The sequence below is a fragment of the Theropithecus gelada genome, chromosome 1 (assembly GCF_003255815.1).
Source record: "Theropithecus gelada isolate Dixy chromosome 1, Tgel_1.0, whole genome shotgun sequence".
Classification (NCBI taxonomy): domain Eukaryota; kingdom Metazoa; phylum Chordata; class Mammalia; order Primates; family Cercopithecidae; genus Theropithecus; species Theropithecus gelada.
Window position 1 is genome coordinate 113803929 of NC_037668.1, and position 25918 is coordinate 113829846.

The 25918-nt window shown below is 36.7% G+C and overlaps 1 protein-coding gene across 1 annotated transcript in view; it reads right to left on the reverse strand.

The window, feature by feature from the left end:
• The window catches only part of COL24A1 (collagen type XXIV alpha 1 chain), a 392112-nt gene that overhangs the window by 148512 nt on the left and 217682 nt on the right, over positions 1 to 25918 (reverse strand). Inside the window, exons 25-28 of the mRNA XM_025390892.1 lie at positions 8392 to 8445; positions 7017 to 7070; positions 5693 to 5746; positions 4292 to 4345 (exon numbers count right to left, since the gene is read on the reverse strand). Of these exons, the coding sequence (XP_025246677.1) occupies positions 4292 to 4345; positions 5693 to 5746; positions 7017 to 7070; positions 8392 to 8445 (216 nt within the window). The remainder of the gene's footprint in view (positions 1 to 4291; positions 4346 to 5692; positions 5747 to 7016; positions 7071 to 8391; positions 8446 to 25918) is intronic.

Consider the following 25918-nt stretch of genomic DNA (forward strand, 5'->3'; position numbering starts at 1 on the left):
AATGCTAAAGGTAATGCATACCTAATGCCCTGACTTGTTTATGATTCATTCTATGCATGTAACAAAACATCACACCCACCCCATAAATATGTACAAATAGTATCAATAAAAAATAAAAGAATGTTTCTTTAAAAAAACCCTTTACTTAGAAAAATACTTTCACTTTATTATTTCATTTTCTAAGGCAAGACAACACAGAGAATGAAGAAAGAGAAGCTGTGTGACTACAGTGATGATAACCACATTTAGTTTAAAAAACAACCCAAAGGTCTAAGTAATGCAGTTATGTTAATTAAAGGTAATAAAGCCTAAAGTTGCTAGATAAGAGTTTAAGGCTGGCAGAAGAACTCTAGGAGAGCTTGGTACTCTCTCTGTTTAAAGCAAGAGTAAGCTAATTAACTGAAAGCTTAGCTTTATCAACATCTTTAAATTTCACTTTGGTATTGGTTATAGAAGTTATCTCATGGGTTAGTATATACGTCTGCTTTGACTTCTAAGACAAAATAAGCTTCATGACAGGCTATAAGAAAGTTAGGCAAATAGCATTATAATAGGCACCTAAATCTGGCATAGTTATATTTTAAAATAATCATTTAAAAATATCTCATGGATATTCTCTTGGAGTAACTATGCTGGCTAAAGAGAAAATCTAGTATTTACATTCTTAGGAAAATTAAAGTTGGCTGCACTGAGCTGTATTAGTAAGTTCTCATAGCAGAAATAAAAATTTGATAGCTCAGCTACATGAACTAAGCAAGTTTTGTGAAATAAATGCTACTTGAATTATAGGCAATAACTAAATTCACAAATGATCAATTTACAGAACCACTACTTCATATGAATGTTAACATCACTCACGTGCCTAACTAATTAGGCCTAGCAGTCTTTTCTGGCTCATGATTTATACAGCTGAAACAAAATGTTCTATTAAGCAAAAACTAACATTATCAGTGATTTTAAGGAAAAAAAATCTTTTGATTCTATTCTTGTTATAAACTATTTCAGGAGAAGAAACCACAGAGGAAGGTCCGGCTTATCATCTGGAGTGCTTCAGTATCGAATCTAGCTTTGAATCTAAATTTGAAAATTGAGGACTGCTTACCACTATATGGTAAGCATTTCCTTGAAGGGACAAATTTCAGAATTTCTATAGGCAGATCAATTTTACCTCCTCCATAGAAAACCTTAAAACATTACATATTTTTAATATAGTTATTTTAATCTTTCCCTCCCATTTAAATCTTAAGCAGCATAGTCTGAATAAAAATACTCAGTTGCATGCCTCTACACTGCCCCTCTAGAGAAACAGTGCAAACTTAAATGTGTCTCATGGTCCTTGTCAATTCATGGTCAAGAAAAAAGATGAGGTTAACTTGCTCTGTGTCATCTCTCCTGAACTTGCTCTGTGTCATCTCTCCTGTTTGGGTAGCTGGACACAGAGGCGTGTAATGGAGTAATACCAGGGGATCAGCTGCCTAGCTCTGAAGAGTTCAATTACAGCTGATGTTGTGCTGATTTCTAGTGACCCAAGAGGCTAAACCACTGTCTTTCTGGTACTGAATTAGAGAATCTGCTAGCGTATATTGTCTACATAAGGGATGTGATTTTGTGTATTATATTAGTTAGCTTTGGTATATTAAGTTATTTCATTTTATTTAATTATTCTTCAGCTAAACATGCAGGGTAGAAACAAAGCTTAGAGTATGTAGGATAAATAATAATACTTTAAAGTTTATGCCATGTTTCTCATCTAAGAACCTCTGTAAGAATGATATTTTTAGTCAATCCTGTTATCTTTTTCAGCTATATAAAAGGCAGGATTACTTAGGCTGTTTCTTGAGATGGTAGGACATTAGTGTTTGTTTGGGTTTTTCCTGTTCTTTGCAAAAATTGCAATATTGCCTGATCCTTCAAAAGCCATTAGACTGTAAAATCTATGTGATTTAGAGCTAAGAGATAATTAAGTCTAGAATCTTCCATGGTATTAATAGTGTTTGACAAATTGCAGGGAATCAGTAAATGTTAGATAGCTGTATGGTGGATGGATGGGCAGGAGAGAAGCAGATAGGAAGCAGACTCCTTGGAGTAGTCTTACCCTTCATGATGGTCATAGGGCAATATGTTAACAGCATAAATCACAGTCAGAACAGCAAGAGAGTATAAGTACCAGTTCCATAATGAAAAGTCTCTATGTGGTCTCTGTGCAAATGTACTTAGGCAGAGCTTCCCTCCAACATACTATGACACATATTTGCCACAAAGAGATTACAGGTGTGCTGAAAATAGTGCCCTCCTCAGTCTTTGGGGTGGCAAGGAAAGGCCAGACACAGGAATCTGCAGCTAGGTACCCTTTTCATTTATCTCAGTAGGCTGGACCAATATTCTCATTTTTTTGTGAGTGAAAAACATTGGGAAGAATGGGTCTAGAGTATTGGGATTACAGCCCTAGTGGGAAATGGATTGAAGAGAGAAGAGAGTAAAAACAGGAATATATCAGTGGCTACCAGAAGGGAACGTCCCTACTATTTTCTTTCTCAAATATTCTGGTCTTCAGTCCTTTTTTTGTATACCCAATGTCCATTGTTTACCTAAAATAGTCGTTCAGTAAAGAAAGCTCTCTCTCTCTCTCTCTCTCTCAAGCCCTTATTTCTAAACAAAGCTTCCTTGTTGGATCCTGGGTAAAAATTTTAAAAATGATGAAGAACCATTTAGGGAGAGAATCAGTAAAATGTATTTGAAGGATGTGAAGAAAATAGATCCTTGGGGAGGTAGGAATTGATGACAAAGTCTCAAATCAGGAAACAGTAATAGGATCATGGTGAAGTTAGAAAACTGCAGAACAAATGAACTTCCCATATGACTTAATGAGACAGCACAAAGTGGTTTAGGAAAAGACTGTGCTTAGATACACAGCTTCTGCCTAAGGACTCAAATTACTTAATTAACAGAAGGAGCAAATAAGTATTTCTTCTTTTTTTCATCTGTCACAAATTGGTTGAACTTTCCCATTATGACTAATACAAAGTTGAATAAACACATTTGACCTAACTAAGTATTGAATGCTGGCAGGGTACTATCCAGTAAATGGCAGTTTGGGTACAAATCATTTATCATTATTTTTTATTTTATTTTAAATCTCATTTGGGCTAATATATTAGAGATGTGACTATAGAGTATAAATCTGGAACCCAGGAAGGAAAATAGTTTTTCAGAAAAGAAACAATAATAAAGGCAAATCTGCTCTCTTTCTTCAAGCTTCACTGAAAACACAGGACATGACTTTAAAGTCATTACTTCAAACTGGGAATTCATTAACAGCCTCCTCCCATTTGCCAACTGGAACTGGAAAACTGCAGGTTTTTTTTTTTTTTTTAAATCATGGTTAGGTAGAGGATATTTTTAGAATTTTAAAATATTTTCTTCATCAGCTCTAAAATTTAAATCAAGGTAAGGTCAAGGCATAACACAGAATCCTTAAAGCCCACATATCCAAATTTATTTAAAAAATACTCCCTGATATTCCATATGGTATTGAATAGCATGGGCTTTGGAGTCAGACACACTAAGGTTTGAATACTGGTTGTGCCATTTCTATGTGTGTCTATAGAGGCCATATACTTAAACTTTGAGAGCCCCGGTTTCCTCAACTATAATATCTAAGATATAATATCTCTCCCTTTTGGGTGGTTTTGAGTATTGAGATAATATATGAAAAAATGTCTGGCATGTGACAGGCATGCAGTAAATAGTGGCTCTTATTTCTTTAAAAAGGATTTAATGTTTAAGATACAACTTAAAGAGATGAAGATTTGTTATTTAATTCTGTATACATAATTATTAGACAATGATGATAATAACTTTGATTTACAATTAATAAGCTCTTATTCATCTTGTGTATCTTTGTTCCACTTCTTACTGCTCTTTATTTTGTCATGATGTCATTTTTCCTTGCTATGTAAGTCTGTAGAGAAATGATTCATTTAAAGATCTTCACATTTACCATTCTCTCAAAGAATAGAATTGGAGGTTGGGAATAAGAAACAAGAATTCTATATGAGTTAGTGATATACATAAAAATTAAAATAGAAAAGTGTGATTTTATAACTACAAATGATTATGAGTCATATTTCAATTAACGTAGGGCATTCATTTAATATAATGAAAATAGAAAAAACCTGACAAGATCTAAGCAGAATTCTAGAAGGTATGATGCTATTTTTGTTGCACATTTTCCACTATTTATGAAGTAATTTGGGGAGGGTTAATGTACTTTTTCCCACAGATTACTTACTCTTTGTCCTTTAGGACCTTGACTCCCAGGTGGTCCTCTTGCCCCCACATGACCCTATATGTTGTAAATTTAAAAATCAGTTGTACAATTCACAAGAATACTATCAGAATAATAGCCATAATCTTTCTTATAACATATATCATTCTCCCAGGACATTCTTAAAATTGATTAGTCTTCCTTAAAAATATGATTTAATCATACTGCCCTCTACCAATATTCTACTTTTGAAATATTCTACTCTTTGGACAAATTTAATAACTGGGTGTTTATGCCCTGAACAAAAAAATGGAGAAGCCTTTAATATTCACTGACCAAGTTGTTTTCAGAAGGCACACATATGGAGTGATGGAGAAAGGAGATATCCATTCAGCTAGTCAGACCAGTCTATTCTGCCTGGCCCATCAAAAAAGCAATGGCTATCATGGTAATATTTCTTTACTATTATTCTAGACATTTATGATAATCCCATCACATAAAAAATAGTTTTTTTGTTATAAAAATGCCACAAAATGTTCCAAATTAATATGCTATAAAAATAGCCTGCAATGGAGATTAAGTTGCTATTTATTATTAAGTCAATTATAATGAATTATTTTTATAGCTACAGTCTTTAATCAAGACTCAGCTGGAAAACAAAATTTATCTGTTAACCTAAGGTAGATAAAAATGAAGTAAACTTTAGTACTTCAAATTTATTTATTATTTTATATGACTAACGAGATCAGTAACTGTTCTTGAGACTAGTCTTCCTAAATTTAAAAGCCAACAACATATTTACAAATATACTAGAAAATCAGGCTTATTTTTAAAACAGAAGCTTCACAAACAATAAGTTTTCACTGATAAGAAAAGTTCTGCTCAGGGGATCCTACAGGCTGATCTTTTCCATATTTTAAGTTCACAATAGCTGTAAGATTCTGATAAGCAAAATTAATTTAGGGGAAACATTTCATTATCTTTTTGTAAACAAATGGAATATTTTCAATACCCCAATTTTTGTTTAATAAATATATTTTTATGAATTTTATCTGGTTGTGTGAAAATATTTACAAATTTCTAAGAAAAATATGTTAGAACTTACACTTATGATTTATTTATCCAATTGGTCTCACTTTTAATCTTACTAATCCTGTTTCCTTATATGTGGTTATTCAAAAGAAACTTCAAAGCATTTTAGCTTAGGTTGTAGGACTGAAATTGATTATATACCAAGTAGAGGTAAGGAAGTTCAAGATATCATGACAAATTCAAGAGTGTTTTGTATAGTTGGGAGAGAAGCAGTCTCCACTAGTTTACACATGACTTACTTTGAATAAAAACTAACAATAAAGCATAACAATTGATGAGTTTAAATTAAAATACACACTCTAGAAGGAATCATAAAGTCTTTCCTGTACTTACAGGTAATCCCAATGGACCATTAGGTCCTGGAACCCCAGGAGGACCTGGATATCCCTATAATTTAAGGAAAATATTTAAAAAGTAAAATACTTATTACTTTAAATTATTTTCATTGAAGACAAACCAGTAAATTATAAACAATAATAAAAAGGGATAATTTGACCAAGATATGAAAGGCCACAGTAAATGTTCTGCAGACAGACCATAGAAATAAAAAATATATTTTATGTAGTTTTATTTACATAGGAACTATATATTCCATTTATTAGAAGGTTTTTGCCTAGACAAGAAAATTGCTAGCCAGAATCACATACTACAGCCTATTTATAAGAGAACATTCATTTCATTTTACTGAAGATCATGTTATCTTATCCATGGATATACGTTATGCTATATAGGTTATGAAACTATATCCTTTTCAGAGAGGTCCAGGAGCTCTCTAATTAAGGAATGTAAATGTGTACAAATATTCTAGCATTTTAAACTTTAGAAGGACCACACACTTTATGGTATTAACACTGATTCAGAAAATGCCTTAGGAGGTAATGATTCTTGAAGTTGATTAGTCTTATAGGCATGCTAAATTTCCTAGCTGACAGCAACTGGAAATAGCATAGCTAAAACAACAACAACTTATAGGACTTTTCTGATAATATAGAAGTTAGTTAAAATCAATTTGGGGACAGTATTATGTGCCACCAGATCCATTACAAGGCATTTTCTGTATGGAAGATCCTTTTATTGATAATAATCATTCACTCTAGTTCCTGCCATACTTAGAACACTATTTAGTAAGTTAAAAAGATGCAACTCAGATATCAAATTTGTCAACTATTTCCTATATTAAAAATGTAAGAGAATAAGATGAATTCTGGATTCAGAGCTCTCACATGCCAAAAAAACTACATCATGACCACAAACTCACGGAAGAATGGCAATGATGATATGCATCATATCAACTATAAGCTGTGGAAGAATAAGTAGAATTCTAATTTTAAAAGGTGAAAGATTTATACAATCTGAAGAGAAACCAGAGTATGCAAAATTCTAATTGAATTTTCTTCTTCATCCATTTTAGCAAATTGTGGTGGTTAAGTTCCTCTCCTAAAACTAGAATCATTTGACTAAGCCATCTCATTTACATGCTTTTAAGTACCTTAATATCACATAGCATTCTGGGAGATAAACCATTTAAAAAGAAAATTCTATGGGAAATTTAACATTTTTTACTCAGTTAAATTCCAACCCAGGCAATTCCATCTCTGGAATGCCTTACTTTTATTACGTTCTTTGGAAACATATTTTTCAATCACTGAGCTCTTACCATAACACCCTTTTCCCCCTGGGGACCTAGTGGGCCTGGACTTCCACGTTCTCCCTTTTAAGAGAACAAAGAAAAAAAAGTAACATAGAGATTAGTCATGGCTGAGCTAAGCCTAGAAAGAAAAACTGTCAGCCAGAATCATGTCTTACATGCATACCTCATTCTTATTTCCAATAATTTTTAAATTTACAAATTTGGCACTTTTATCTTAAAATGGTTAGACTTTTAATAAAATTATCTTAAGATGTTTTTCAGAGAAAAATATTAAAGGCCTTATTAAAATGAAGAAAATAGAAATTATGGATAAACAAGACCTAAAAGTGAGCATGTATCATATGTTAAATTTTTGTAAGAAATGCTTACTATTTTATGAGACATACAAAATATGAGAATAGTAAAAGTATCAAAGCATATTAAAATTTAACAAATAAGTGTAACCATTTAAGAAAATTTTATTTTATAGTCTGCCTACCACAATTAAGTGCCATAAGAAATAATTCTGGAAGATCATGTCATAGCAGCTTAAAAAGACCAAACTGATTCACATTAAAATTCTCAAGAGTATCAAAATTTTAGCATAGAAGATTTAACTCAGCACAGAAATAACTGAGTGAAAAAAAATTGTAACGCTAATTTTTTAAACTGCACTCATATTTTGTTACATTGTTAGTAAAAAAATCAATAAATATATATTATGTAGTACTTAAGTAATTGAGAATGTAGTACATGAGAGTTAGAAGAGATATTTAAAAAACTTAACTTAGATTCTACCCTCAGTAACTGCAGACATGGTATTAACAGAGATGAAACAACCAGAGAGTAAGTAAATTTTAGACTATGTGGTACTATTCTAAGTCCAGGAAGTGAAGAAATTAGGATGAGAGGAGTCTGTGGACTTCACAGAGGAGATGGGAATTCAGCTGAGTCCAACAGTTTGGTTTTGAAAAAACAGAGGGAAGAAGAGAGGATATTTTAGTTCAAGAAAATAGTAAGGATGGGAATAGGAATAAGAACCAAGCACAAGATGGGGAGAGAGAAAGGTAAAATGGTAACTTATTCTTCTTTTTCAAAAACTGCTTTCTCTGAAGCCTCTCATAGGAGGCTTGCTCTCGTGAAGTCGATTTAGATAATATTTTCTAGTCAGAAATCTAGACTGTTCTATCTTTTCTCTTCAGATCACATCTTTATAATCAAAAGGGTACTCTGCCCTGTAAAAATTAGAAACCTATGTGCTATTAGCTATATTTCAATATATTTAAGAGATTCAGTAAAGGTAATGTGCTAAAGTTATAAGTGATTTCTAATTAACATAAAAGATCATATGAAAGTCTGTCCTTTGAGTTAGCCTAGAAAACAAAATAATTTTAAAAATTACCTTTTCGCCAATGCTTCCAGTTGTCCCAACTTCTCCAGGTAAGCCAACAGGTCCCTTTTAGGAAAAAAAAAAAAACAACAGTAAATACACACATATTGCATTGCTATTGTAGTACCTGGGTCTTAAATCACCTGTAATCACTATGTTTCTTTCTAACTTATCCTAAATGTTCTCTTGGAGTAAAATCTCTCCCTGTATAGCTATGCAGTCTGTGACTTCATATCAGAATTAATTTATTCAGTCAATCAACAAAAATATATCCGTGCCTAAAATATAACAGGCACAATGCTGGGAGGCAATGAGTTTCAAATCCACAGTTGCTGTCCATGTGGAACTGACAGTCTACCAGATTTTATAAAACCCCTGAAGTTTTCATACCTGTTTGATGTAGATATATTAGTTTAAGAAATCATTTCTGCAACTACCTTCTTTGAAAACCCCTCAATATATGAGGGGACAGAACATGCCTATCATTCATTCATCCTCTCAAGAAATATTTGGTGCCTACTCTGTGCCAGGCACTGTGATGGTGGCTAAGATTTCATTAGTGAGGAAGACAAATCTAGGCCCTGCCCTTATGAGGCAAAAAGTCTTGTAACAGGGAGACAAAAGTAGCTAAATTAAAAGTTAAATTATTATAAATTCTGACCTAAGCTCATAAAGGAAACAATAATATTGCTGAAGAGGAGAATAAAAGAGAAGACCTATTCTAGCACAGATGGTCAGGGAAGACTGAGACCTGACATTTAATATGAAATCTGAGTAATAATAAGAGGCCAGCCAGCCAAACAAAGAAGGGAGGACGAATATTCTAGGTAGAGTAAATAGCTTGAGTAAAGAATGAATTTGATTTGCTAGAAGAAGTTAAAGAAGGTAATCAGTTACACCACTTCAGAGTGAACACGTCTCAGGGTTTTTCTATCTTTGTCTTTACGGATTCTCGATTATTTCTACTTCAAACAGTATAGAAAGCAAAATGAGTAACACAGAACAAGCTTGACAAGAACATAATCTCTTTCCTGACTGTCTTAAATCATAAGCAGTTACTTTCTGCTTTTATTTAAAGACATCTGAAACATTTTTTTTCAATAGCTACCATACAAAGACCTTGCTTAGATAGATTCTCATACAATAATATATATTAGCACACAGAAAGCACTGACTCATGAAAAATGGCTTGTCGTTTATCTAGTGCATTCAGCATGATTTTACCCTTACAGATATCTATCTATCTATCTATCTATCTATCTATCTATCTATCTATCTATGTATCCATCCATCCATCTAATGATCCCAAGTACAATAACATATATTAAGTGTTTTCTATGTGCCTCATTTAATCTTCGCAACCACCAGACAGAGTAGCATTATTATGATTCCCCTTTGACAGATGAGGCAGATGAATTAAGCAGTTTGCTGAGGCAGATGAGGTTAAATGGTATGGATGAGTTTAAGTGGCTATTGAGCACTTGAAATGTGGCTAGTGCAAATTGACACATACTGTAAATGTAAAAGACACCAGATTTTGAAGACTTATCATAGAAATAATGCAACATAGCTAACTAATGATTGCTTCCATCAATTACATATTAAAATGATAATGATTTGATATATTAGTGTAAATGAAATATTACTAAAATCAGTTCACCTCTTTTTATCATTTTTAAGGTGGCTACTAGAAAATTTAAAATTATATATGTGGCTTACAATTTTGACTTGCATTACATGTCTATTGGACAGCACTGATGTATACTCTTAGGCACTATGCTAGTATTATTGCTTAAATCTAGTTGGAAGTGATTTAATAATTTGTTTCTGTGGTTTTTAAGTGTAAGAGACTGAACACTTTCATTCTGAGACAATCTGTGATCAGTGTTCATGCCCATGGAATTCACTGGTCTCGCTGTGTTCTCCATCATTCTGAGACAGCTGGTTTGATAAAATGGTGAAATGACATTTTTAAGACTCAGTTCCAAGGCCAGCTAGGTGACAATACCTTGCAGGGCTGGGACAAGGCTTTCCAGAAGGCTGTATATGCTCTGAATCAGTGTCCAATATATGGTGCTGTTTCTCCTATAACTAGGATTTTGGGGGCCAGGAATCAAGGGGTGGAAATGGGAATGGTACTACTCACTATTACCCCTAGTCATCCACTAGAAAATTTTTTGTTTCTGCTCATGCTCTGCTGGACTAGAGGTCTGTTCCAGAAGGAGGAATGCTTCCACCAGGACACACAACAATGATTCACTGAACTAGAAGTTAAGACTGCCATCCAGCCACTTTGGGTTTCTTATGCTCCTGAATCAACAGGCAAAGAAGGGAGTTACTGTGTTGGCTATGTTGCTTGATTCTGCCTCCCACAGGGAAACTGGACTACTAAATACAGGAGATCCCTTAGGGTACTTCTTAATATCACCATGCTCTGTGATTAAGGTCAATGGAAAATTCGAACAACCCAGTTCAGGCTGGACTGCTAGTGGCCCAAATTCTTTAGGAATGAAGGTTTGGGTCACCCCATGTCTTAGTCCATTCAGGCTACTGTAACAAAAATACTGCAGGCTGGGTGACTTTAACAACAAACATTTATTTCCCACAGTGTTGGAGGCTTAGAAGTCTAAGATCAATGCACCAGTAGATTCAGTGTCTGGTGAGGGCCTGTTTCCTGGTTCATAGATGGCAGAGCCCTCATGACCTAATCATCTCCCAAGGTCTACACCTCTTTATACCTCACATTGGTCATTAGAATTTCAACATATGAATTTTGCAGAGGATAAAAACATTCAGTTCATAATACCCCACCAGGTACAGATCCCAACTAGCTGAGGTGCTTGCTGATGGCAAAGGGAATAAAGAATGGGTAGTGAGAAGGTAGTTTTAAATAACAGCTATGGCCATGTGACCAGTTACAGAAATGAAGACTATAATTGTCGTATTTCATCATTATTTTGTCGTGAATGTGTGTGTGTGTGTGTGTGTGTGTGCGTGTGTGCAGCGATTATCTTTGGTTCTTTTCTTCTCATTTCTTTTTTTCTTTTCTTTCTTTCTTTCTTTCTTTTTTTTTTTTTTTGAGACCGAGTCTTGCTCTTTCACCCAGGCTGGAGTGCAATGGCGCAATCCTGGCTCACAGCAACCTCCGTCTCCTGGCTTCAAGCGATTCTCCTGCCTCCAAGCGATTCTCCTGCCTCAGCCTCCTGAATGGCTGGGATTACAGGTGTGCACCACCATGCCCAACTAAATTTTGTATTTTCAGTAGATACAAGGTTTCACCATTTTGGACAGGCTGGTCTTGAACTCTTGACCTCAAGTGATCTGCCCACCTCAGCCTCCCAAAGTATTGGAATTACAGGTGTAAGCCACCGTTCCTGGCCTCTCATTTATCTTTATCACATAACATAAGATGTATTGACCTTATAACATAGTATCTAGGTATGGTTAATTTTACATCACAGTATTTAAGTTACAGGTTATAAAGGAGAAGAGTAAACGTCACTCAAGGACTTTACATCCTCTTTTGGAAAAGAGGATTAGTTTTTGGTTACTTGCGGGATAATGATACCATGTTAGGCAGAATTATGATCTTGTTATTGTCTTTATTTGAAAGTTAAATATGGTTTAAAGAGATGTATTTGGGGGTCAGCTTGACAATAGGGAGGGCTGTCATGATTAATTTTATGTGTTGAGGTCACTGGGTCACGGAGTGCTCAGATATTTGGCTAAACACTATTCCTGAGTGTGTGTTGTTTTTAGGTGAGATTAGCATTTAAATAGGTAAACTGACTAAAGCAGATTGCCTTCCCCAATGTGGGTAGGCATTGTCCAATCTGTTGAGGATCTGAATAAAACAAAAAGGCAAAGGAAAGGAAACTTTTCTTTCCGTCTGACTGCTTAAGCTGGGACATCAGTCTTCTCCTGTCTTTGAACTAGAACAGCCTTGGCTCCTAGTTCTCAAGCCTTTGGACTTGGAATAGAATTTAAAAAATCAGTGCTCTAGGTCTCAGGCCTGTGGACTCTGATAGAACCTGTACTGTCAATTCTTCTGGTTCTCAGGCCTTTGAACTTGGACTGGAACTATAGTGGATTTCTAGGATCTCCTGTTCGCAGATGGAAGATTGTGGGATTCTTTTTTTTTTTTAGCCCCCACAATCACGTTAGCCAATTCTTTATAAGAAATCAATCTATCCATATCTATATCTTGTTGGTTCTGTTTCTCTGGAAAACCCTAACTAATACTGCCAATGAAATCTGAGTAGGAAAAATGAAATAGAGCTATCTGTTGTGAGACAGTGAAAAAAATGACAGAAACTGAACACAAACTAGTGAAACTAGTGGGAAAAAAATCATTTTTCTTTTTATTTTATTTTTTTTCTTTTCTTTTCTTTTTTTTTTTTTTTTATGAGACAGAGTCTTGCTCTGTCACCTGGGCTAGAGTGCAGTGGTATGATCTTGGTTCACTGCAACTTCAGCCTCCTGGGTTCATGCAATTCTCCTGCCTCAGCCTCCTGAGTAGTTGGTACTACAGTCACATGTCACCATGCCTGGCTAATTTTTTTTTGTTTTTGTTTTTGGCAGAGATGGAGTTTCACCATGTCGGCCAGGCTGGTCTCGAACTCTAGACTTCAAGTGATCCAACCGCCTCGGCCTCCCAAACTGATAAATCCTTTTTCTAAGACATATGATCTAGGGGAGTGAATGGAGTAGGCTCGTTTAGCTTATCCCATGTGCACCAGAACAATATCACCTACAAATGTATTCTGCTTAGCCTATAGCATTTACTAAACTGAACTAGGTAAAAACATTTAAAAATCTGGATATTTTACATATAAATACTTTATATATAAAGATTTAGAAAATTATTAGCTTCAGATGACCTAGCAAATGTAGACAAACATTCTCAAAGGCAAATATTAGATAGAACTAAGTAACTGTTGTACTGTTGAGATCCAGATGCACTCTTTACTTCACTATTCCTTATTGTCTCTTACACATGGCCCATTTTACTTACTTATACTATTGCCTGGTCCCAATAGGGCAACTGAGTTTTTTATTTCATGTAAGTATTAAAAGGTGCAGTCAGTCAAAAGGGCATAATTGGAAGACAGAGGTTCTCACTAAAAAGTAGACAGTTCACAGGATTCCAGCCATGTCCATGGGTTATCTTTAATAAAACTTAAAGTTGGTGAACATAGATTAAAAATGGTTTCCTTGCAGCCTAGGCAACATAGGGAGACCCCATCTCTAAAAATAATCTACACATAGTAATAATAAAATTAGCTGGGTGGGGCAACACGTTCCTGTAGTCCCAGCTACTCACAAAGCTGAGGTGGGAGGATTGCTTGGACTCAAGAGGTCAAGGTTGCAGTAAGCCTGGGTGACAGAGCAAGACCCTGTCTCCAAAATACATAAAAAGCAAAATGCACTTTTTCAGTACCTTAAAAAGTCTAGCCAAAACATATGTAAAATCTGATAATACCACAAGTGTTGGCTAGAATGTAAGGAAAGAAGAATTCAAAATACACAGCAGGAAATAGCAGAAAATGGTATAAATTGGTACAATCACTTTGGAGAACAATTTATTATATATAGTAAAATTGAAGATGCGCCTAACCTACAACTTAGCACTTCTAGTTGTTGACATGGAATTCTACTTTTGCATGTATGTACTAGGGGACATAGAGAAAGACGTTCATTGCTGTATTATTTAAGTACAAAAGTAAAATCATTGGCATTATTAGTATGGACACAGATAAACTAAAATGCATTCATACAATAAAGAAAACTCTTGAATGACCAATACTGAGAAATAAACAAAAAACTTCAACACCAGCTAAAATTAATAGACCAGATCTATATGTATCAACGTGGATAAACATTTTAGGAATATAATGTTGAGTGAGAAAACTGCATAAATCCTTTTTAAAAGGATACATCACTATGTGTTTTGTGCAAAATTTTGAAATGCATACAATAATAATCTAATTTCTTACTGGCATAAGACACATGGAAATTACATATACAACTTCAGGATAAGGGCTAATGTCTGTATGTAGAGTGGTGGCTCACTATTTTTTTACTTTGAATTTCCCTGATAACTAGTTTCTCTGAGTCTGAACTTCTATTCATTTACATGTTCATGTTTTGGACTTTTTCTGTGTAATTCTTATCCATGTCCTTTGCTCAATTTATTTTTTCCCATTAAGATTTCCCATATTTTCTTGATATTTTCAGGAATTTTTATATTTTTAAAGTATAAGCTTCTTATTTTTTTTATATAATTTTTTTTTTTTTTTTTTTTTTTTTGAGACAGAGTCTCGCTCTGTCGCCCAAGGCTGGAGTGCAGTGGCATGATCTCGGCTCACTGTAACCTTTGTCTCCCAGGTTCAGGTTGATCCTGCCACCTCAGCCTCCAACCTCAGCCTCCTGAGTAGCTGGGACTACAGGCATGCACCACGACGCCCAGCTATTTTTTTTGTAGTTTTTAGTACAGATGGGGTTTCACCATGTTGGCCAAGCTGGTCTCAAACTCCTGACCTCAGGTGATCTGCCCGCCTTGGCCTTCCAAAGTGCCTTGGCCTTTCCAAAGTGCTGGGATTACAGGCATGAGCCACCATGACTGAACCTTATTGGTTTTAGGTGTTCTAAATTCCTTCTTGTGATCACTCACCTGTGAAATTATTTTTGGCATCTTTCATTGACAAGAAGTCCTTAATTTTTATGTAGCCATATCCAGTGCCTTTTTTTTTTTTTTTTTTTTTGCCTTATGATTTGTATTTTCTGGATCTTGTTTAAGAAGGCTTTCCTTATTTCTATGTCATTAAAGAACGTTCTTTTCTATTGGTGTTAACTTTTCTATTTAGGTCTTTAATCCATCTGGAGTTCATTTTTCACATGGTATAAGATAGGGACCCAGTTTCATTTTTTTGCATACAGGGACACAGTTTTCCAAATACTATCTATTCAATACTATTTCTTACCCACCCATTGGTTTATGGTGCCATTCTTCTCTCATACATGGCTTATTTCTAAGCTTTCTATTCTATCTTATTGATGATTTGTCTGTCTGTCTCCCTTTGTAAATTTCTCTCATTCCATTTTTCTAATGTTTTTCAGCTGTCTCTACTACAGACTGAAAATCAGCATACCAACAAAGGTTTATATCAGTGGTAAGGAATCTGAACATATAGGCTTTAAACTATTCAGTCTTTAAATCTATATTACTCTTTGAAATGGTCTACACACTTGGAAATAATAGGTGAATTAGACAAAGACATTCAAAGCTGAGGTCTGCCAAATTTCATGAAATCTAAGATATCATGGATTGTAAGATACACCAATATTTTTTTAAATCTCTGAATAGGGAAAAAAGTCTCCCAAGCAATTGTAATTTACCACTGATCGTGAGAAATATCTCAATTTTTAAAATGTTAAAATGTGAAAAGAAAAAATGGTATGGTAGATTGTTTTACTGTTCAAACATTCACTGCTCCTTTCTGTGGAAGGATTATATCTCCCTATGCTACTGATGTCAGACTTGGCCATATAATTTGGAGTGCCCCTTACCATGGGAGGAATATACTCCTGCATCCTATTAATGCCATTCTTCTCTATGTAACATGTAACTTCAAATAAATAGAAAGTGAACGTGACATGTGCCAATTTTTTTTTAAGTCAGTTTCTTTTTTCCTTTCCCCATAAGACTAAACATGTTCCACATAGGCACTGACCCTTAAGCCTGAGTCTCCGAATGCAGATGACATGTAACAGGGTCACAGCCAACCCACAGTGTACAGAATGCAAGTAAGAAATAAACTTTTATTATTGTAAACCACTAATACATTCAGGCTGTTTCTTTCTGCAGCATAATTTAGCCTAAACTGACTGATGCAATATGCCCTATTAAACCGATATGACATGGCAGTTATTAACAGGAGAAGCATGTGGTTTTCTCCACTTTTATCCCAAGTGCTAATGACCCTAAGAGGTAGGTGGAGTCACAAGAAAGAGGGAGCCTGGGCCAGGCATGGTGGCCCATGCCTGTAATCCCAGCACTTTGGGAGGTTAAGGCAGGAGGATTGCTTGAAGCCAGGAGTTCAAGATCAGCCTGGGCAACAAAGTGAGACCCTGTCTCTACAAAAAAAGAAAAATTAAAAATTAGCTAGGTGTGGGGGCCTGTGTCTGTAGTCCCAGCTACTCAGAGGGCTGGGATGGGAGGCTTGAGCCCTGGAGTTGGAGGCTGCAGTGCAGCTATGATTGCATCACTGCATTCCAGCCTGGGTGACTCAGTGAGACCCTGTCTCTTAAAAAAAATAAAAACCACCACCATCACCACCACCACCACCACCATCAAGAGAGAGCGCCTGGTTTTCTTTATCAACATGTAGGGGAGAGCTACTTAGGAACACCTTCACCAGACAATTAACGTGGCCAAAAATAACTTTCTGTCATGTTAAATCAACAAAAAATATTTAGGTTTATTTGTTATGGCAGTTAGTGTTATCCTAAAAAATACAGTGAATTCAAGTATTAACATAAAATTGAAAACCTTTGAAATCTAGCTCAATTGGTTTATTCAAAAGTTAATCTCACAGAAAGCGTACAATTTCCAGCTTAATACAGTTGCAAATCAATTTCTTCAATAAATGCAAAATGAGCTGAAGAAAATAAAATTAAGCATATTTATTTGTTCATGTAATAGATCCTGTGCTAAGATTTAGCTGGAGAGGATATAAAGACAAGTAAAATATACTAAGGAGTTCAAAATCCAGTAAATTGGAATAAGGTAAATGTATATTTTCTATATGCTAATAGAAGAAAAAGTAAAATAATATCTAACACAGAGGCAGAAGAGATTATATCTGGTTGAAAACATAAGAAAGGACTTTACAGAGAAGGCAGCATCTCAGGTATGGTTACACGTTGACATGATGAAATGGTGTAAGTGTATTCAAAGCAGAGGGAATGTTTTGAGCTAAAGATGGGAGGAAGCAAATGATAAAACATTTGCAAACACAAAGTTAATCCACATTGTCTGGGATACAGAATATGTGTAGGGGAATAGGCTGGGATAGATATATTGGTTATATACTGTAGAGGGCTTTGAATACCAAGTGAGAAATTTGTGTTTGTGGTATCTGCAGAAGAATGTGTGCTTGTAGAAGAATCATTACTGGTTTTCAGTAAAGGAGGAATGTAATCATATCTAGACTTGAATGGGTGGTAATTTAACATCACTGTGTTTAATGTGTACAAATGGGAAAAACAGAAAATAGGAAATAGGACAAACATAAATCATTATAATAGTCCAGATTAAATGTAATGACTGGTATGAAGACAATGATATCATCATTAAAAGAAACAGTAAGCTCAGGAGAAAAGCCACTGTTAGAAGAAAGGTGACGAAGTAAGCCAACAGACAGTTGTGCTCTTAAAGAGTCTATCTTGAAATACTGATTTGTGTCTCCATAGAACAATCAATTGTTGAAATCATAAGAATGATGTAGTATGTACACTGATGATAAAACAGGAACAAGAAGAGAATCTAATGAAGATTCACTGGAGGCAAGAGGTAGAAAAAAATTAAAAAAGGAATCACAAAAGAAAGAGTAAAATAGTCATTTCCAAGATGGCCAAATAGGAGTAGCTCTGGTCTGCAACTCTCAGCGTGATCTGCATTTCCAACTGAGGTACCTGGTTCATCTCAATGGGACTGGTTGGACAGTGGGTCAGTGGGTGCAGCCCACAGAGGGTGAGTCGAAGCAGGGTGGGGCATCGCCTCACATGGGAAGTGCAAGGGGTTGGGGAATTTCCCTTTCCTAGCCAAGGGAAGCCATGACAGAATGCACCTGGAAAATTGGGACACTCCTGCCCAAATACTGCACTTCCCCAATGGTCTTAGCAAACGGCACACCAGGAGATTATATCCTGTGCCTGGCTCGGCGGGTCCCACACCCATCGAGCCTTGCTCACTGCTAAAGCAACAGTCTGAGATTGACCTGCGAGGCAGCAGCCTAGCAGAGGGAGGGGCGCCTGCCATTGCTGAGGCTTGAGTAGGTAAACAAATTGGCCAAGTATACAGGCAGGTGCTCCTCTGGGATGAAGCTTCCAGAGGAAGGATCAGGCAGCAGTATTTGTTGTTTTGCTATATTTACTTTTCTGTAGCCTCCACTGGTGACACCCAAGCAAACAGAGTCTGAAGTGGACCTCCAGCAAACTCCAACAGATCTGCAGCTGAGGGACCTGACGCTTAGAAGGAAAACTAACAAACAGAAAGGAATAGCATCAACCTTAACTAAAAGGACATCGACACTGAAACCCCACCTGTAGGTCACCATCATCAAAGACCAAAGGTAGATAAAACCACAAAGAGCAGAAAAGCTAAAAATTCTAAAAACCAGAGCACCTCTTCTCCTCCAAAGGATGGCAACTCCTCGGCAGCAATTGAACAAAACTGGACAGAGAATGACTTTGATGAGCTGACAGAAGTAGGCTTCAGAAGGTCGGTAATAAAAAACTTCTCCAAGCTAAAGGAGGATCTTCAAACCCATCACAAGGAAGCTAAAAACCTTGAAAAATGATTAGACAAATGGCTAACTAGAATAAACAGTGTAGAGAAGACCTTAAATGACCTGATGGAGCTGAAAACCATGGCATGAGAACTACGTGACACATGCACAAGCTTCAATAGCTGATTTGATCAAGTGGAAGAAAGGGTATCAGTGATTGCAGATCAAATTAATGAAATAAAGCTAGAGGAGAAGTTTAGAGATAAAACAGTAAAAAGAAATGAACAAAGCCTCCAAGAAATATGGGACTATGTGAAAAGACCAAATCTACGTTTGATTGGTGTACCTGAAAGTGATGGGGAGAATGGAACCAAGTTGGAATTTTTGGAAACATGACTTGTTTTTGGAAACAAGTCAGAGTATTATCCAGGAGAACTTCCCCAACCTAGCAAGGTAGGCCAACATTCAAATTCATGAAATACAGAGAACACCACAAAGATACTCCTTGAGAAGAGCAACCCCAAGACACATAATTGTCAGATTCACCAAGGTTGAAACGAAGGAAAAAATGTTAAGAGCAGCCAGAGAGAAAGATCAGGTTACCCACAAAGGGAAGCCCATCAGACTAACAGCGGATCTCTTGGCAGAAACTCTACAAGCCAGAAGAGAGTGGCGGCCAATATTCAACATTCTTAAAGAAAAGAATTTTCAACCCAGAATTTCATATACAGCCAAACTAAACTTCATAAGTGAAGGAGAAATAAAATCCTTTACAGACAAGCAAATGCTGAGAGATTTTGTCACCACCAGGCCTGCCTTACAAGAGCTCCTGAAGGAAGCACTAAACGTGGAAAGGAATAACTGGTACCAGCCACTGCAAAAACATGCCAAATTGTAAAGACCATCGATGCTAGGAAGAAACTGCATCAACTAATGGGCAAAATAACCAGCTAACATCACATGACAGGATCAAATTCACACATAACAATATTAACCTTAAATGTAAATGGGCTTAATGCTCCAATTAAAAGACATGGACTGGCAAATTGGATAAAGAGTCAAGACCCATCAGTGTGCTGTATTCAGGAGATCCATGTCACGTGCAGAGATACACATCGGCTCGGAATAAAGGAATGGAGGAAGATCTACCAGGCAAATGGAAAAAAAAAAAAAAAAAAAAAAAGCAGGGATTGCAATCCTAGTCTCTGATAAAACAGACTTTAAAACAACAAAGATCAAAAGAGACAAAGAAGGCCATTACACAATGGTAAAGGGATCAATTTAACGAGAAGAGCTGACTATCCTAAATATATATGCACCCAATACAGGAACACCCAGATTCATAAAGCAAGTCCTTAGAGACCTACAAAGAGACTTAGATTCCCACACAATAATAATGGGAGACTTTAACACCTCACTGTCAATATTAGACAGATCAACGAGACAGAGGTTAAAAAGGATATCCAGGACTTCAACTCAGCTCTGCACCAAGTGGACCTAATAGACATCTACAGGACTCTGCACCCCAAATTAACAGAATAGTCATTCTTCTCAGCATCACATTGCACTTATTCCAAAATTGACCACATAGTTGGAAGTAAAGCACTCCTCAGCAAATGTAAAAGAACAGAAATCACAATAAACTGTCTCTCAGACCACATTGGAATCAAAATAGAACTCAGGATTAAGAAACTCACTCAAAACCACACAACTACATGGAAACTGAACAACCGGCTCCTGAATGACTACTGGGTAAACAACAAAATGAAGGCAGAAATAAAGATGTTCTTTGAAACCAATGAGAACAAAGACACAATGTACCAGAATCTCTGGGACACATTTAAAGCAGTGTGTAGAGGGAAATTTATAGCACTAAATGCCCACAAGAGAAAGCAGGAAAGATCTAAAATCGACACCCTAACATCATAATTGAAAGAACACAATAGAGAAGCAAGGGCAAACAAATTCAAAAGCTAGCAGATGGCAAGACATGACTAAGATCAGAGCAGAACTGAAAGAGATAGAGACACAAAAAACTCTTCAGGCCGGGCGCGGTGGCTCAAGCCTGTAATCCCAGCACTTTGGGAGGCCGAGACGGGCGGATCACGAGGTCAGGAGATCGAGACCATCCTGGCTAACAGGGTGAAACCCCGTCTCTATTAAGAAATACAAAAAACTAGCCAGGCGAGGTGGCGGGCGCCTGTATTCCCAGCTACTCGGGAGGCTGAGGCCGGAGAATGGTGTGAACCCGGGAGGCGGAGCTTGCAGTGAGCTGAGATCCGGCCACTGCACTCCAGCCTGGGCGACAGAGCGAGACTCCATCTCAAAAAAAAAAAAAAAAAAAAAAAAAAAACTCTTCAAAAAATCAATGAATCCAGGAGCTGGTTTTTTGAAATGATCAACAAAATTGATAGAACACTAGCAAGACTAATAAAGAAGAAAAGAGAGAAGAATCAAACAGATGCAAAAAAAAAGATAAAGGAAATATCCCCACTGATCCCACAGAAATACAAACTACCATCATATAATACGATAAACACTTCTATACAAATCAACTAGAAAATCTGGAAGAAATGGATAAATTCCTGAATACATACACCCTCCCAAGACTAAACCAGCAAGAAGTTGAATCTCTGAATAGACCAATAACATGCTCTGAAATTGAGGCAATAATTAATAGCCTACCAACCAACAAAAGTCCAGGATCAGACGGATTCACAGCCAAATTCTACCAGAGGTACAAGGAGGAGCTGATACCATTCCTTCTGAAACTATTCCAAGCAACAGAAAAAGAGTGACTCCTCCTTAATTAATTTTATGAGGCCAGCATCATCCTGATACCAAAGCCCAGCAGAGACACAACAAAAAAAGAGAATTTTAGACCAATATCCCTGATGAACATCGATGTGAAAATCTTGAACAAAATATTGTCAAACTGAATCCAGCAGCGCATCAAAAAGCTTATCCACCATTATCAAGTTGGCTTCATTCCTGGGTTGCAAGGCTGGTTCAACATACACAAATTAATAAACATAATTCATCACATAAACAGAACCAACAACAAAAACTGCATGATTATCTCAATAGATGCAGAAAAGGCCTTTGACAAACTCAACAGCTCTTTATGCTAAAAACTCTCAATAAACTAGGCAATGATGGGACATATTGCAAAATAATAAGAGCTATTTATGATAAACCCACAGCCAATATCATACTGAATGGGCAAAAACTGGAAGCATTCCCTTTGAAAACTGGCACAAGATAGGGATGCCCTCTCTCACCACTCCTATTCAATATAGTGTTGGAAGTTCTGGCCAGGGCAATCAGGCAAGAGAAAGAAATAAAGGGTATTTAAGTAGGAAAAGAGGAAGTCAAATTGTCCCTGGTTGCAGATGACATGATTGTATATTCAGAAAACTCCATCATCTCAGCCCCAAATTTCCTTAATCTGATAAGCAACTTCAACAAAGTCTCAGGATACAAAATCAGTGTGCAAGAACCATAAGCATTCCTAAACACCAATAATGAACAAACAGCGAGCCATATCATGAGTGGACTCCCATCCACGATTACTTCAAAGAGAATAAAACACCTAGGAATCCAACTTACAAGGCATGTGAAAGACCTCTTCAAGGAGAACTACAAACTACTGCACAACGAAATAAAAGAGGACACAAACAAATTGAAGAACATTCCATGCTCACGGATGGGAAGAATCAATATCGTGATAATGGCCATACTGCCTAAGGTAATTTATAGATTCAATGCCATCCCCATCAAGCTACCAAAGACTTTCTTCACAGAATTGGAAAAAACTAACTTAAAGTTCATATGGAACCAAAAAAGAGCCCTCACTGCCCAGACAATCCTAACCAAAAAGAACACAGCTGGAGGCATCATGCTACCTGACTTCAAACTACACTACAGGCTACAGTAACCAAAACAGCATGGTACTGGTACCAAAACAGAGATACAGAACAATGGAACAGAACAGAGACCTCAGAAATAACACCACACATCTACAACCATTTGATCTTTGACAAACCTGAGAAAAACAAGAAATGGGGAAAGGATTCCCTATTTAATAAATGGTGCTAGGAAAACTGGCTTGCCATATGTAGAAAGCTGAAACTGGATCCCTTCCTTATATCTTATACAAAAATTAATTCAAGATGGATTAAAGACTTAAATGTCAGACCTAAAACCATAAAAACCCTAGAAGAAAACCTAGGCAATATCATCCAGGCCATAGGCATGGACCTATGACTTCATGACTTAAACACCAAAAGCAATGGTAACAAAAGCCAAAATAGACAAATGGGATCTGATTAAACTAAAGAGCTTCTGCACAGCAAAAGAAACTACCATCAGAATAAACAGGCAACCTACAGAATGGGAGAAAATTTCTGTGATCTACCCATCTGACAAAGGGCTAATATCCAGATTCTACAAAGAACTTAAACAAATGTACAAGAAAAAATCAAACAACCCCATCAAAAAGTGGGCAAAGGAGATGAACAGACATTTTTCAAAAGAAGACATTTATGCAGCCAATAGACACATGAAAAAATGCTCATCATCACTGGTCATCAGAGAAATGCAAATCAAAACCACAATGAGATACCATCTCCCGCCAGTTAGAATGGCGATCATTAAAAAGTCAGGAAACAACAGATGCTGGAGAGGATGTGGAGAAATAGGAATGCTTTTACACTACCGGTGGGAGTGTAAACTAGTTCAACCATTGTGGAAGACAGTGTGGCAATTCCTCAAGGATCTAGAACTAGAAATACCATTTGACCCAGCAATCCCATTACTGGGTATATACCCAGAGGATTATAAGTCATGCTACTATAAAGACACATATGCACAAATGTTTATTGCAGCACTATTCACAATAGCCAAAACTTGGAACCAACCCAAACGTCCATCAATGATAGATTGGATTAAGAAAATGTGGCACTTATACACCATGGAATACTATGCAGCCATAAAAAAGGATGAGTTCATGTCCTTTGCAGGGACAGGGATGAAGCTGGAAACCATCATTCTGAGCCAACTATTACAAGGACAGAAAACCAAACACCGCACGTTCTCACTCATAGGTGGGAACTGAACAATGAGAACACTTGGACACAGGGTGAAGAACATCACACACAGGGGCCTGTCATGGGGTGAGGGGCAGGGGGAGGGATAGCATTAGGAGAAATACCTAATGTAAATGATGAGTTAATGTGTGCAGCAAACCAACATGGCACATGTATACCTATGTAATAAACCTGCATGTTGTGCACATGTACCCTAGAACCTAAAGTGTAATAATGATAATAATAATAAAAAGAAAGAGTCAAATAGGAGGACAACCAGGAATGCACAAAGATATACAAAATAAAAGTTTCAAGAAGAGAGAAATCAGTGTGATGTGGGAAGGTTTAAGAAGGATGAACATTAAGACAAAGTCATAGAATTTGGCAATCACCACATTGATGGTAACCTGTACAAACAATTTCAGTAGCTCTTATGTGTTTGGATATGTTTGCCAAAGGGTTAAGAATATGTAGGTGAAGAGAAAATGTAAAAAGCTTGTATAGTTTAGAAAATTATTTTAAGAAGTTGGCAGTACAGGCCGGGCGCGGTGGCTCAAGCCTGTAATCCCAGCACTTTGGGAGGCCGAGACGGGCGGATCACGAGGTCAGGAGATCGAGACCATCCTGGCTAACACGGTGAAACCCCATCTCTACTAAAAAATACAAAAAACTAGCCGGGCGAGGTGGCGGGCGCCTGTAGTCCCAGCTACTTGGGAGGCTGAGGCAGGAGAATGGCGTGAACCCGGGAGGCGGAGCTTGCAGTGAGCCGAGATCCGGCCACTGCACTCCAGCCTGGGCGACAGAGCGAGACTCCGTCTCAAAAAAAAAAAAAAAAAAAAAAAGAAGTTGGCAGTACAAATGAGGAGGCATGAAAACTGCTAAAGGACATGGTTGCAAAATTACTCTATTCAGAATCCAATTTTTGCTGTCAGCCAAATAAAGTTCATTGGCAATAGAAAATGTACCCTTCTGAACAGAAATAAATTGCATTAAAAACCTACATTTTTGCTCTGTTTCACAGAATAAATTTTTTTAAAGACGTTATTATTATGGCCTAATCTATTATGATTGGTTGGGAACAAACACATTGTGACAGAGAGAAGATGCCGGCAGGATTAATCTTCTCCCAAAGACTATTTCCTAGCTAGCTCACTACTTCTGAATAGCATCCCTACACTTGGAATGCTCCATGCAGGGAAGGCATGTATTGTGCAAAGCTGCCATATAACCTCTTCTTAACAGAAGTACTTTCTGAAAGGCAGACAAAGGTGCTGTGACTTGTTCTCATTTTTTTCCATGAAACCTCAAGTATCATATATGCTAGTGAGAATCAGACAAATGCAAGTGAGAGTCAAGGGCAAAATTATATTTTCAATTGTAAAGTGGTCAAAGGCAAATTATGTGCATGTGGAAATGTTTATAATTTATTTCTATTTACTGCTATAGCTCCTTAAAATAGAGACATGGGTGACTTCCGGTTTGTTCCTTTCTATTTATTCTTCATTTTAAAACAAATGTTGAAATCTTACATATTACTATTTTAGTTGTCTACTGCTGCAAGGCAAATTACCCCCAAAAGTTAGTGGTTCAAATAATAAACATGTATTATCTCACAGTTTCTGTGAGTCAGAAATTCAAAGGTGGCTTAAATGGGTAGTTCTGGCTGAGGATCTTTCATGAGGTTGCAGTCAAGATTTGGCATTGGCTGCAGTCATCTGAAGGCTTGACTGACCAGAAAATCCATTTCCAAGAAGGCTTATTTCCTCAGTCCGTAGACCTGAGGACATAGCAGTTGGCTTTCCCCAGATTAAGTGATGCAAGAAAGAGAGTGAGCAAGGAAGAAGCTGCAGTGCCTTTGTGATCTAGCACACACTGACTTCTGCCATATCCTACTCATTAGAAATGCATAACTGAGTCCAACCTACATTAAAAAAGAGCTAG